The following is a 14,881-nucleotide window of genomic DNA, read 5'->3' on the forward strand; positions in this document are numbered from 1 at the left end:
ATTAGAAAGAGGAGAGGTGCTGTTTTTTTAAAGGTATACTTGTTTTTTGCCTGAGTAACCTCTGGTGGCAGAGTATTCCGCGATGACATGGCTCTTTACAGAACAGGATAGCCACACCACCTTGTCATGTTCAATAGCCCCACTTACTCTCTCTGCCTCCTCAAGTGTACACATCTACTCTGATATCCTTTCGCACGTACTTCTGTTTGGTTACGCTCATACAAGCACACACACATTTGAGAATAGATACAAATACATACCGGCACATATTTGTAATCTGACGCAAATATACACCCACAGGACACACACACCCGCAGTACACTATCACACCCACCATATACGAACACACCCACTCTGAGGTATCTTATAAAAGCATAGTTTGCTTATATTTTTCCTCTCCCTGAATGTTGACACAACTTAATTCAGTTTTTTTTATATATATAATTTGAAGTGTGTGTGTGTGTGTGTGTGTGTGTGTGTGACTGCTGGGATGTCAGTTCTGTCTGCACAGGCAGGCTCCTACCTCTAGGGGGCACTTCAGCCCATGCCAATCTCTGGAGTGTTGCTAGCTGTGGGCCTGTGTAAGGGTTAGAACCAATCTCTGGAGTGTTGCTAGCTGTGGGCCTGTGTAAGGGTTAGAACCAATCTCTGTAGTGTTGCTAGCTGTGGGCCTGTGTAAGGGTTAGAACCAATCTCTGTAGTGTTGCTAGCTGTGGGCCTGTGTAAGGCTTAGAACCAATCTCTGTAGTGTTGCTAGCTGTGGGCCTGTGTAAGGCTTAGAACCAATCTCTGTAGTGTTGCTAGCTGTGGGCCTGTGTAAGGGTTAGAACCAATCTCTGTAGTGTTGCTAGCTGTGGGCCTGTGTAAGGCTTAGAACCAATCTCTGTAGTGTTGCTAGCTGTGGGCCTGTGTAAGGGTTAGAACCAATCTAGGGGAGTGTTGTTCGGCAGTGTAAGGTAAACTGATCTTCAGGGCTGGGGACAATTCCAATTGAAGGCAGTCAATTCAGAAAGTAAACTTGAATAACAATTTTAAACAATTTTCAATAAACTGAGGAGTAGAAGCTATTTATTTCTAATGTTTTTTATTTTATTTCCTGAATTGACTGCCTTCAATTAAACCACAGCCCTGCTGGATGTTAGATCTGCACCGAGGCAGTGTTGGAAGGTAAGCTGATCTCAGATCTGCCCTACATCTCCCATGTTACTCTTAGGACGTGACCAGGCAGTTGACGAATCACAATGAGACTGCAAAAGAATAAGCTGACAGTGTGTTGTTGGTGGACAATCAGTTTGTTGGGATAGATATGAGAGTGGGTTAATTGCAACCACGTTTATTCAGGGTGACTTGTGGTTGACCAGTTAAATGGACACTGGCTGATTCCCCTGGTAGTACTTCAACTTTTCTTGTCTTTTGTTATATTGGAATATATCTATATATATATTATTTTTTTACCGTTGACAAATCAGACTCATGGCTTTTGCTTAAACAATTACTTTAAACAGTTTCAGTTACTGTCTGGTGAGTCCAAAAGTATGTATTTCAAGGTTACATTTATGCCCTTAAAATCACATTTATAGGCATTGACTTAACCAAGCCAAATTTGACCCCGATTTAGGCACATCTGGATTTTCTCATCTGGGTCTGTGAGACGTCATCAAGCCAATTAAATTGAAGGATAAAAGTGACGCTTGTCGTCCTTGGAGCAATAATTTGTCCTTGGCTAGGTTGCGATTCTCTATTACCAAACTGATTACCGCTGCGGAATCCGTGTAGTGAAACAATGTAAGCTTGCGAGACTTCCGGATGGTTTTACGAGGTTACCGATTCTCTACCCTTTTCCAGAAGTGTGCACTCGTTCATCCGCCTCAAGCATTTTAAAAGTATTGGATTGGTGCAACATAGCTGGAGGGTGTTTTCACCGTATTCCTGACACCAGTCCATCATTTTAAATGAAGGGTGGTGCACACTTTGGAAGAAGGTTAAATAAAAAATAATGTCGCTCTTGACTGAGGAATGCTTTTTAAGGGGCAAGTTTCGTTTCTTTGTTACATTTAACTAATTTCCTCTACTTTAAAGTTACGTGCCCGTGTTACGAGGTTGTCAGGGCAGATTTCAAGTTATACTATGCCTTGGACAGAACTGATGAGATTTTTAATATTTTTTTGCTATCAAAGGTGTTTTTAAATAGAGTAGTCGTGTGTCTCTTTAAATATGTTTGAACCGAAGTCGGATGTAGAACTTGTATAGAGGCATGTTTTGAGGTTGGTTTTAGTTAAATTGTGACGCAAGAGATCTTCGAGTGGTGGGGTCAGTGTGACGTCAGTTGGTGGCAGGTGTGTTAGACACGCTTAGAACATTCCACATGTTTTTTTGTTGTTGTTGCATTTATTACCTAGAATAAACAAACATTTTCCTTTTTAGGTGACCTGTAGTACAAATGCAATGGCAAAGGCTGGGCTCGTTCTGTTGTGTGGTCTCTTTTCACAATGAAACTGCCTAGTGTCTACAATATAATTAGCATGAAGTGATCGCTATAGAATCTCCATAACATTTGTAGCACTTTGTGTATTTTAAAAGCCAACTGCTTTTTAGTGAAAAGTGCAAATTAACAGTATTATCTTTGTAAAACTGAACAAAAATATAAACCGGTCAATTTCGATGATTTTACAAATTTACAGTTCAAATAATGAAATCAGTCAATTGAAATAAATACATTCCGCCCTAATCTATGGATTTCACATGACTGGGCAGGGGTGCAGCCATGGGTGGGCCTGGGAGGGCATAGACCCACCCACTTGGGAGCCAGGCCCAGCCAATCAGAAATTCGTTTTTCCCCCATAAAAGGGATTTATTACAGACAGAAATAGCTCTCAATTTCATCAACTGTCCGGGTGGCTGGTCTCAGACGATCCCGCAGGTGAAGAAGCCGGATGTGGAGGTCCTGGGCTGGCGTGGTTACACAAGGACTGTGTTTGGCAGGCCGGTTAGACGTACTGCCTAATTGTCTTATGGTAGAGAAATGAACATAACATTTTCTGGCGACGTTCCTGCAGTCAGCATGCCAATTGCACGCTCCCTCAACTTGAGACATCTGTGGCGTTGTGTTGTTTGACTAAACTGCACATTTTAGAGTGGCCTTTTATTGTCCCCAGCACAAGTTGCAGCTGTGTAATGATTATGCTGTTTAATCAGCTTCTTGATATGTCACACCTGTCAGGTGGATGGAATATCTTAGCAAAGGAGAAATGCTCACTAACAGGGATGTAATCACATTTGTGCGCACAATTTGAGAGAAATAAGCTTTTTGTGCATATGGAAAATGTCTGGGATCTTTTATTACAGCTCATGAAACATGGGACCAACATTTTACATGTTGCGTTTTATATTTTCGTTCAGTATAATTAAAGTTGGGTCACACCTTAAATGAAGTGCATGTCAAAAAGCCTGCATGATCCTTTGATAAAGCCTTCACAAACACGGCACACAAACATCAGGTTTATAAATGATTTATTGAACTTGTTAAAAACGTGTGTAACTGAAACACCTCACAAGGTGTTATGCCACCTAATAATAGTTTATGGATGATTTATAAAGCCTTCATGTCTTGTGACAGAAACGGTGTGACTGCAGACTTTTGGGTGATCCAAAATTGTAAAATTCAGATTTAAGCTTATTTTTTAAGCAAACATTTCTGGGTGGTTGATACTGACAATAATCATCCTTGATTTTGTTAATATTGACAAAATAAGGAAAGTTTTTTTTTTAGAAAACAAATGTGTAAATACTTTCTTAATTATGGGAAATAGATATTCGTGAGTAGTTAAAGTAATTTATTATTTAGCCTACCCTTGTTAAAAAGGAGTTGTATTATTTTACTTATTCTTGTTCACCAGCCAGTGTAGAGGCCTGGTAAGCATGCCTTTTTAAAACTTCATAGGTAAATGTTCATTCACATGCCTAAGTACTACTCCCGTTCTTACTTATTCTTGTGTATTACATGGAATTTTTCATAGACGTCACCAGTTTGAGGAAACAGTTTTAACCATTAATCAAAGAGAATGGCGGTAGACTCTATGTATGAGTAATTGCTCCTGTAAGTTGCTCTGCATCGGAGCATCTGCTAAATTACTAAAATGTAAATCTATGTATTCTGTATGACTCTTTTGATAGAATTTAGAATTTTACTTAATTCACTCTGATGGATCAATGCTGTTGTTACTACCTCCCCCCTTCTAAATCAGTATTATTTTACATAGAAAATGAAAGACAATGTTTGACATTAGTGTAATGCACCAATACTCAATTTGAGTGGGCTGACATGAACCAACAGAACAATGTTGATACATTGTAAAATACTCAACAAACTATTATTATTATTATGTCCACTAATAGTTAGATTCTGTATGGTACATTTAAGCTTTTGACCTTACATTTGACCTTTATATTACACTTAAACAATCATGCACATTTCTAGCCTAGCTATTAAAACCAGACTGACCACTGCTCTCACGTGCAAAGACGGATAATATTGTGTATTTTTCTGTTCTTGGAACAAACCTGCTCAATGGACCCACAATGTGTCTTCGGGATCATCATCTTCTATTAAAACTTAAGTGGTGTGATGTACTTGATGTGTGTGTGTGTGTGTGTGTGTGTGTGTGTGTGTGTGTGTGTGTGTGTGTGTGTGTGTGTGTGTGTAATTTGGTCCCATATTTTGTGCTTCTTGAGTTCAAACCCTAACTCTTGACTAGCCTGCATGCAGTGACCAGTGGTTAAGTAGAGCATGACCCTTTTTAAATACCTACCGTATGTTGAAACAAAGCAATTTGATGACAGCTCAATTAGTTTGGAATCCTTCCCTGTTTGTTGAAGTAAAAGATGTTGATTGAAAGATTTGTGTTGTGGGTTTTTTCTTGCTCATGTCCATTTTTTGTATTTTTTTTAACTAACTATATCTTGAATTTTCTGTGGACCATTTATGCTAATTAGAATGTATATGGACACTCATACAATTTTAAAAGTTCGCATGGTACCTGAGCAGCTAGCTAGCTAAAGTTAAAGTTGGATTAGCTTTATATAGCCAATATAGTAGCCTTTATAGGTCTGTTGAAGAACCACCAGATTCTCTGCGATGCCGATCAACGATGCTGCTTCAACTGAATCTGGCCCGGGCTCTACCTCAGCTGTCACCACTGCAAGCTAGCCCTCAACACGGTACCGGAGAGTCACAGCCCAATCGGGTGATACTGGACAAATACCCATGTCGCTTTTACTATGGGGAGAAAAAAAAACTACTTGTTTTCTTAGGAGTGATGTTAGAATACTCGTTAAAGGCTGATGTGGCTTTTTGTTTCCCTAGTAGGACGTTTACTTCATCAACTGCGACTGTTGACTCATTTTATGATGAAGCAGTATTGCAACTGGAAACATGCCATTGAGTGAACATGGGATTAATTTTCTTTAAAAGTTTAATGCAGCTGTTTTTGTCTCAATATCAAATCATTTCTGGGTAACAATTAAGTGGTCAAAGAAAAACAGCTTCATAGCAAAGAGCAATTTCTCAAGCAAGAATTTTGCTAGGACTGTCTGGGACTGAATGAATGAATAACATTTTATTTTCGTGGATTAATTTACACGTTACACTGATAATTCAGTAATAATTATTCCTGTGTTCTGTGCAGTGCGCACCGCATAAAGAGTGAAACATAAATCTATGCATTATAGTAAAAGTTATCCAAGCAATAATTATAACCCTAGAGCCATAAAAATAATTTTAATGTAGTCAACTGGGTGGTACTTCCAACTTCATTGGCTAGAATGTTCCCACCTGATCTCGCCTGCCTTCAGCCCTTGTGGACATGTATGTCACGTGTGCCAATGGTTATTTTTGAGTCCTTTTTCCGCAAGTGTGTTTTATTTTGAATTGTTTGGAGACAATGACTCCAATATCTACCATATTGAAACTAAATATAACATTTGAATATTCAAATTAATCTTGAACTCAAATAATGAGATACATATTCAATTTGTGCATGACAAATTCAAGCTAATGGAATTCAAATACAATTTCTGTTGGCACTGAAATCACACCCATGCATCAAATGATGGCTGTCAGTAAATCTGTCAAATAAAATTGGATGGTGCCTTAAAGTAGGCAAAGTCAGTGGTTCCCGACCTGTTCCATTCCTGGGACCACCAAATAAATCACTGTCAAAAGCTCTTGACAGCTATTCGCTGAATGTTTTTAGCATGAAAACTTGGCGGTCAATTTTAGCAGTGAATGTAAGACATTAAAGGCTTATTATTATTAATAATTTGCATTGTGCAACGTAATGTAAAATGTATTTAATACTATTAAAACCCCCAACTGTTATTAATTTTGGAAGAAAAAAAAAAGCTGACGGTCCACAGGTTGAAAACCACTTGGAAAACGTGAAAACTTAAATGACAAAACATTTTTAGAAGTAGGCCTATTAGCCTATTATTCCACTTTGTCAAAAATAATGCACCGTGTGGATAATCTATATTTGTACAGGGAAGTAAAGTTTCCACCCTTTCTCAAGAAAACGAAAGTTATCCGAATGTACAGTACAACATGTCCATATCTTCGACAGACTTTCACCATCGACACAGACAGACAATTGACAGCTTGAAGAGGAGTCGACAACACGGTAAGACGATGCTTATTGAGTGACTATCGAACTAATTAACATTTAAAAGGTGAATGTATCTTTCTGTATGTTTCACTATTATTGGGCAAAATATTTTAATTGTTTTGTCGAAATTATGTTAAAGTTGTGGCGCAGCAGGTGTTAAAATGACTAGTTGACCATGATCTTGGGGGTAAAACTGATGATCAAAAACAAATCCTTGTTCACAAGTAGTCTAGTTTGGTCAAATCCTCGTTGTCTCGATAGAAAAATGAGAAACAGTTTTATACAGTTTCGCAGGGCATAGAAATTAATTCCAAATCACAGTTACCTCAATATTCATTGTAAGTAGTTTTCAATCGGCTAACTAGAGCGGTAGCCTACTTTGGAAAGTCATGAGCCTAACCATATCTTTCGATGAGGCGTTGGCAAATTGAAAGTGAAAGCATGTTGATCAAGCTGCTGAATCATATAAATGGTTTGTAATGATGGCGTGTTTATGATTTGCAAACAGATCGGCTACATCAAGATGAAGTGTCCTGACTGTGGTCACCAAGTGGCAAAATCGTCAAAATTTTGCAGTGAATGCGGATTGAGGTTACCTGCCCAAATTTGCACCACAGGTAATATATATTTTTTGACTATTTTCAAGTATGTAATATATGAATGGCGGGGAATAAAGCTATCATATTTGGATGATTACACTTAGCCCAAGATGTACTCTTAAGGAGCCTACCGTTGCTCGTTAAGGTCCAAGAAATATATGTTATTTTCAGGGGTAGACTGGCTCTGGCAGCCAAATAGAGTACCACAGTATGAGTCATAATACCCATAAAACCTAGCGGTCAAACAGGGAAATGGCTCCAATCATTTTCCACCATTCATTTTTCCCAAGAGGGATTTTAGAAACACCAAACATAAGGGCTGTTTTTCCATGAAGGCTTACCCTGGCGTGACTATTTGATAACTGTGTAAAGGACAAGATTACTTTTATCAATATATTTGCCTGTATTTTACCCCAACAAATGAAATGCTAATTAGCTGCTAATGTGGCTATCATAAAGAACTACAAATGTCATGATGATCAGGACGAGGCTGCCTAATTTAGGTAAAGGTAAGAATGTCTGGATTAACTATCTAATGTTTGCTAAATGTAATAATAAAGAAATTGGCTACATTTCTTTACATTTACAATTCTGTGAACTGACTTGGGATATATTGATATACGTCACCGTTTCTGAAAGAGATTTACATGTTTATCAAAACGTCACGCCAATGTTAGCCTACATGAAACAACATAGGCCTTTAAGTGTTTCCAAAATCCAACATGGGAAAAGTGAATGGTGGAAAAACGATTGGAACCATTTCGCTGTTTAATATGCTCACTGTTTGCATCTGCATTTTTTTCCTATGACAACCGAGAAACTCGGGGCAGGATCAACTAGGGAATCATCGTGTAATGTTAGCACCCACGTGCTGGGGTTGAGGAAGGATGGAATGAAAGATTTGGGACAAGGAAATCGGGGAAATGTGAACATGTCCAAGTTGTTAAGATTTTAGAAGTTGTGTAGTGTATGCCCAGCATTAGGCTATGCAGTATAACAGGCTGCATGAACTAGATGTTATGCAACTGCACCATTTTAGTAAGCTCAACCTGGACTCAGGGGTAGATGTAACATAGTAAACGTAAAATGGGATGAAATGAAATGATATGTTTCATATGGTGTGTATTCATTTATGGCTGTCCATCATCCATTTCATATGATATGTTACAAATTGCAATTCATGCAATACCTTATGAATTTGCTAAACGTATGATATGTTATGAATTCCCAATTTGTTGTAGCTAACATTAGCTAGGTGGCTAATGCAAAAATTAGCTAAGTGGCTAACATTAGGTAGGTGGCTAACGTTAGCTAAGCAAGGGGTTAGGGGTTCAGGTTAGGTTTAGGGGAAGAGTTACCAAACATGCTAAGTAGTTGCTAAGTAGCTAAAAAGTAGTTCCAAAGTTACTTATTAGCTAAAATGCTAAAGTTGTCCTTGATGAGATTCGAACGTGCAACCTTTGGGTTGCTAGACCCTACTAGATTTTGCCTTAAGTAAACTTCTATCTTATGTAACCATAGCAAACGTAACATATCATACCAATTTGAGTACTCAGATTTACATTTACTATATTACGTCTAGTCTATGAGACCAGGCTGGTAGGCTAGGTTAATTATTGTTGTTTTATTATACTGAACAAAAATATAAATGCAACATGCAACAATTTCAAAGATTTTACTGAGTTACAGTTCATATAAGTCAATTGAAATAAATTCATTAGGCCCTAATCCATGGATTTCACATGACTGGGAATACAGATATGTATCTATTGGTCACATACTTTATTTAAAAAAAAAAAATTTAATGGTAGGGGCGTGGATCAGAAAACCAGTCAGTATCTGGTGTGACCACCATTTGCCTAATGCAGTGCAACATATCTCCTTCGCATAGAGTTGATCAGGCTGTTGCTTGTGGCCTGTGGTATATTGTCCCACTCGGCTTCAATGGCTGTGTGAAGTTGCTGGATTTTGGCGGGAACTGGAACTGTGGTACACGTTGATCCAGAGCATTGCAAACATGCTCAATGGGTGACATGTCTGGTGAGTTTGAAGGCGATGGAAAAAGGGGGACATTTTCAGCTTCCAGGAATTGTGTACAGATCCTTGCGACATGGGGCCGTGCATTATCATGCTGAAACATGAGGTGGTGGATGAATGGCACGACAATGGGCCTCAGGATCTCGTCACGGTATCTCTAGATTCAAATTGCCATCGATAAAATGCAATTGTGTTCGTTGTCCATAGCTTATGCCTGCCCCATACCATAACCCCACTGCCACCATGTGGCACTGTGTTCGCAACGTTAACATCAGCAAACCGGCTCGCCCACCCAACACGTGGGTTGCGGTTTTGAGGCCGGTTGGACGTACTGCCAAATTCCTTTAGTAAGCATGTGGCATTGTGTTGTGAACTGCACATTTTAGATTGGCCTTTTATTGTCCCCAGCACAAGGTGCACATGTGTAATGATCATACTGTTTAATCAGCTTCTTGATATGCCACACCTGTCAGGTGGCTGGATCATCTTGGTAAGGGAGAAATGCTCACTAACAGATGTACACAAATTTGTGCACAACATTTGAGAGAAATACATTTTTTGTGCGTATGAAACATTTCTGGGATCTTTTATTTCAGCTCATGAAACATGGGTCCAACACTTTACGTGTTGCGTTTTTATATTTTGTAGAATGTTATTCTATTTAAAATGCTGAATTTAAAACAGCATACTCCGTACAGCAAGGGTTCTCAAAGTGTGGTCCGTACTTCAGGGGATCCATGGCCAGATTAAAAATATATCAACGAAATAATTGACAAAATATTTTTTACATTTTAATTATAGAAGTAAATATTAGTAACAACAAATGATTAAACACATTTTGGCCAAGGTATTCATGGAATAAATATAGAGGATGTAATGAAATACAATAATATTATTTGTCTACAATGTCAGTTCTTAACCCTGGGCAACATGGGCCTGGGAGGCTCACAGGGATAATGGTATCCACAGTACTCTGTTCTTAACCCTGGACAACATGGGCCTGGGAGGCCCACAGGGATAATGGTATCCACAGTACTCTGTTCTTAACCCTGGGCAACATGGGCCTGGGAGGCCCACAGGGATAATGGTATCCACAGTACTCTGTTCTTAACCCTGGACAACATGGGCCTGGGAGGCTCACAGGGATAATGGTATCCACAGTACTCAGTTCTTAACCCTGGGCAACATGGGCCTGGGAGGCTCACAGCACAGATTTTCTTAACCCAGAGGCACAACGTTGCGAGACTTCCGGGGACGCTTGTGAAACAGACCAAGCAGATCAGGCCTTGATTTGGGGTTTGAGAAGTAAATGAGAAGTGAAACATTCTTCCTTAGTTGTTAATTTTCTCAATCTAAAAAGGCACAATCAAAACATTGGCTGAAATGAATTTTTACATCTCATTAAAGAAGGCTGTTGACACCTCCCTAAAATAGTTGAACATGTTATTACTCTAACCTCATGAAAGTGACAAACTGACACGTTTTCATTTTAGTCAAAACACAAATTTATATCGAGTGCCTTTGATTTGACGGTCTGCACATGCACAGTTTCTCTGCCATATGACAAAAATCTATAGAATAGCAGGAAATTATCTTGAAAACGACAATTTTCTCTCCCGATGCCAAGAGGCGGGGCTTTAAAATGTTCTTTCCCAGGACCCGAGACTTGGTTCATCCGGCCAAGCACTGCAGAAGTCATAGTAAAACTCATTGTAGGCAATATTTATCTCACTTGAGTTGTGTTCCTATTATGAGAGGGCTTATAGCAAAACATATATTGTTTTATTTTTTATTGGACAGGCCAGGAGTTATGATAGGGTGGGCCAGGCCCCCTAAGGCCCACCCATAACACCAGCCATGAGTTTGAGAACCCCTGCCGTACAGTATGCATACCTATGGCCAGGAATATGCATCCGGTATCCTTGGGATGTCCCTACCCTATACCCTAACCTTAACCCCTACCCTTAACCTTACCCTAAACTTGTTTTACAAATTACTCACAATTGCTGCCATTAAGTCAGAATATCACCTTAACCCTCATCTTAACACTTAACCTTTTTACATTTCAACTTTAATGGGGTGACGTCAGAATTGGAAGCCACAAGGATCCCGTTTCAGTATGCACACCCATGCAGGAGCTGCTTCTGATCACGTGACCTTACCCAGAAAGGCACTATGTATACAGCATTGTCCAGGACAAGGAAGCAAATCAGTAAAATAGTTTTTTTAAAGGTCAGAATGGTTGCATGTGTCTATCATGTAGTTAATGTTGATCTAAATGACTTGCCCTCCATGTCAGATGGGACCACTTCAGAGCATCAAACATCTGTGGTCCGTGAAGCAGAGCCCCAGAAGGAGGATGCACCGCTGACATCATCAGGGGACAAGACCGACTCACCTATGAAACACTCCAGTGAAGAACCAGGGGGCAATGTCAAGAAAAAGGTCCCAATCTTCACTAGAATATAGAGTATATGCAGAGTCAGGATTGTTTTACATAGTTCAAAATTCGGTAACACTACTCAAAGCGGACAAGTATAATGTTTTATTTCCTGTTATGAGCATTCATAAGCCTTTATAATGTCTTATAAAAAGGCTTATAATATTTTGTCTATGTAACCTGTTTTTAAATGACTCAACAGCTGTCATTAAGTCAGAGTATCATTATTATGAGACAATAAGAGATTTACAATTCTATCTTTTTTTAACAGAACCAGTCACACTTTCACTTTGTGCCGTTAGGATGTGCCGTTAGGATGTGACCAGACGCGGGTTTTACATCAAGGGAACCCAGTGAAATTAGCATGGAATGGGAATGCTTTAATGGGCAGGGCTTATGAATCAGAAATGCTGATCCTTAATGATTATGATGTGTTAAAAGGCTTCATTTTTGTATACTTTGTTCATAGAGTGGAGGCTCTTCCAGCGCTACTGAGCTGAGCACCGACACACGTCAAGAGAAAGAGGAGTTGTCTGGCAGTAAGAGCTCTACTCCAGTGGTGGATTGCCCTCCTGTCAACACCGCCACACCTGCTGGCCCACCTGTCAACACTGCCACACCTGCTGGCCCTCCTGTCAACACCGCCACACCTGCTGGCCCACCTGTCAACACTGCCACACCTGCTGGCCCTCCTGTCAACACTGCCACACCTGCTGGCCCACCTGTCAACACTGCCACACCTGCTGGCCCACCTGTCAACACTGCCACACCTGCTGGCCCTCCTGTCAACACCGCCACACCTGCTGGCCCTCCTATCAACACCGCCACACCTGCTGGCCCTCCTGTCAACACTGCCACACCTGCTGGCCCTCCTGTCAACACTGCCACACCTGCTGGCCCTCCAACCATACCTACAGCCTCTCCAAACCCATCCTCCCACCAGACACTGCCAGAAGACCAGGCCAAGGGTCCATCGAAGGTAAACGGAGGTACACCAATGAATGAGCCAAACCAACTTAGTCCTACATCAGTCACACAGGCCTCATCCACACCCGAGACAGCTGATCAGAACACAGGAGGACCTGCCTCAGACCCAACTCAACCAGCCAGTGAACTCTTTGACGAGGATGTCCTGAAGAGAACATCATCAAAAAGCCTTGATGGTGAAGGTAACACAGAGGTTAGAGTGCTGAATGAACTGAAGACCTCTAGTAACCAGACCGACGAGAATATCACAAATGAAGCAAACTCAAAGAAGTGTGTTGACCAATCCCAACTATCCCTTGGTGATCAGAAAGGTTCTGACCCAACAGATGAGCCAAACACTAGTCAAACACAACCTGCTAGTCCAGCTCCCTCAGTAACACAGGATGTGCCTGAGAAGACATCTAAGAGAAAAGATCAGAACAAAACAGAACCCGCCTCAGTTCCAAGTCAATCAGTAGGGCAGCTGTCATATAAAGACGCTCTGGTGGGGACTTCTCAGGAGACGGGAGATCTGTCCAGAAGGCAAGGGGTTGGCGCCAGTAACCACAGAGACCAGAGCAGGAAAAATGAAGCAAACTCACAGAACTTTGTTTTTGGATCCCACAAGGCAGAGGTAATGCATATATTTCTATTCTGTTATTATTCAGCATGTGGAATAAGCCTTTGGTCCCGTGTGGCTCAGTTGGTAGAGCATGGTGTTTGCAACGCCAGGGTTGTGGGTTCGATTCCCACGAGGGACCAGTACGGAGAAAAAAATGTATGCATTCACTACTGTAAGTCGCTCTGGATAAGAGCGTCTGCTAAAATGACTAAAATGTTTAAAAAAAATGTAAAAATTAATAAACTGCATTTTTTTGTACTGTAACATTCATGCACATAATTAGGCTGGTGACAAGCCTCAAGAATCAAGGCAAGAGACTTCCAAGCCAAACAAGGAACCAGAGAAGCTGAGTAATACGGGTGGTGGTGATGCCTCCAAGTCATCTACTATTGACGCTCCACTTGCAGGGAAAGATCTGCCTCCGAACCAACGTAATGAAGACAGCTTCCAGCATCAGCCACTGCCACCTCAGTTGTAAGTTCAGTAGAGTGAATCAGTTCCGTCTTATGTTTGAATGTATGTTTCCTGTCACAGGAGAGGGACTAGTGTAACTTTTCTGGACACAGTATTGGGAGGGAACAACAATCCGTGTAACTATCCTGGACCAGTATTTTTTGGGGTGCAAGAATATTATTATAATATTTAACAGCAAAAAAAAGTAGATCATGTAAATTGAAAGAATTGAGTCAATTATATATTGGAAATGAAATTAAACATTTTCTCTTGTTACTTTTCTTTCAAAAAGGCCACCAAGAACACAACAGGTCCCTAGGAGTGATGATCTCACCATCTATTTCCATGCCATCATTTCCAAAGACTTCAAACTGAACTCAACCGACCGGATATTCTTAAGATCTGGAAGTCTTTTTGGAACTTGGGACATAGATGGCCCAGAAATGTCTGTCACGCGGTATGGTCTTTAATTCAAATAATAGAATTGTGTGTAGAAGGATATTAGTATACTCTGAATATATTACTGAAATACCCCACTGTCAAAAAAAAGTGTAACCTTTTTAACTGATAACAATTTCAAGATGGATGTTTAGACTAGTTGTACATTATCTTCATTCAACTTATATCTACATGATATTTAGTCACACATATTTTCTGTTGTTTACACAGAGAGTTGGGGAAAGATAGAGTCCTTGTTGCAGGACGAATGGTGATTCCCGACAGGAGTAAGATTGGAATTTGCTCCATACCCTATAAATATTTTGTTTATAGTAAGTGGAACGGGAAGCACTATGATCACGGTACATTTGAGCACATCTACCAGACAAACTCCAGGCATATTGTCAACAGGTGCCTGTCCATCAATCAAGATCTTTTGACACATGAAGGTACAGTTGAGTGTCTAATACCAAATACTGCACTTGCAATTCCAGCACATTTTGTTGAGATAAGGTTAGACCAGGGATGGGCAACTGCCGGCCTGCGGCCCCTTTTGAAGTCCCTTGGATACATTTCCTAAACTTATTTTGGGGGGGAATTCAGTTGGGGTCTCAATTTACTGTTGCAAGTTAAAATAATAGAATACACAAGGTGCAATTTTGAAATG

At 40.2% G+C, this 14,881-nt stretch overlaps 1 protein-coding gene across 1 annotated transcript in view; it reads left to right on the forward strand.

Annotated features, from left to right (window-relative positions):
* The first annotated feature begins 6,516 nt into the window (after positions 1-6,516).
* Positions 6,517-14,881, forward strand: part of LOC100380659 (E3 ubiquitin-protein ligase rnf213-alpha) — a 62,879-nt gene continuing 54,514 nt past the window's right edge. Inside the window, exons 1-7 of the mRNA XM_082973248.1 lie at positions 6,517-6,674; positions 7,168-7,276; positions 11,595-11,740; positions 12,205-13,335; positions 13,607-13,797; positions 14,069-14,233; positions 14,446-14,663. Of these exons, the coding sequence (XP_082829374.1) occupies positions 7,183-7,276; positions 11,595-11,740; positions 12,205-13,335; positions 13,607-13,797; positions 14,069-14,233; positions 14,446-14,663 (1,945 nt within the window). The 5' untranslated portion in view covers positions 6,517-6,674; positions 7,168-7,182. The remainder of the gene's footprint in view (positions 6,675-7,167; positions 7,277-11,594; positions 11,741-12,204; positions 13,336-13,606; positions 13,798-14,068; positions 14,234-14,445; positions 14,664-14,881) is intronic.

Source organism: Salmo salar, chromosome 03 (assembly GCF_965601325.2).
Source record: "Salmo salar chromosome 03, fSalSal1, whole genome shotgun sequence".
NCBI lineage: Eukaryota > Metazoa > Chordata > Actinopteri > Salmoniformes > Salmonidae > Salmo > Salmo salar.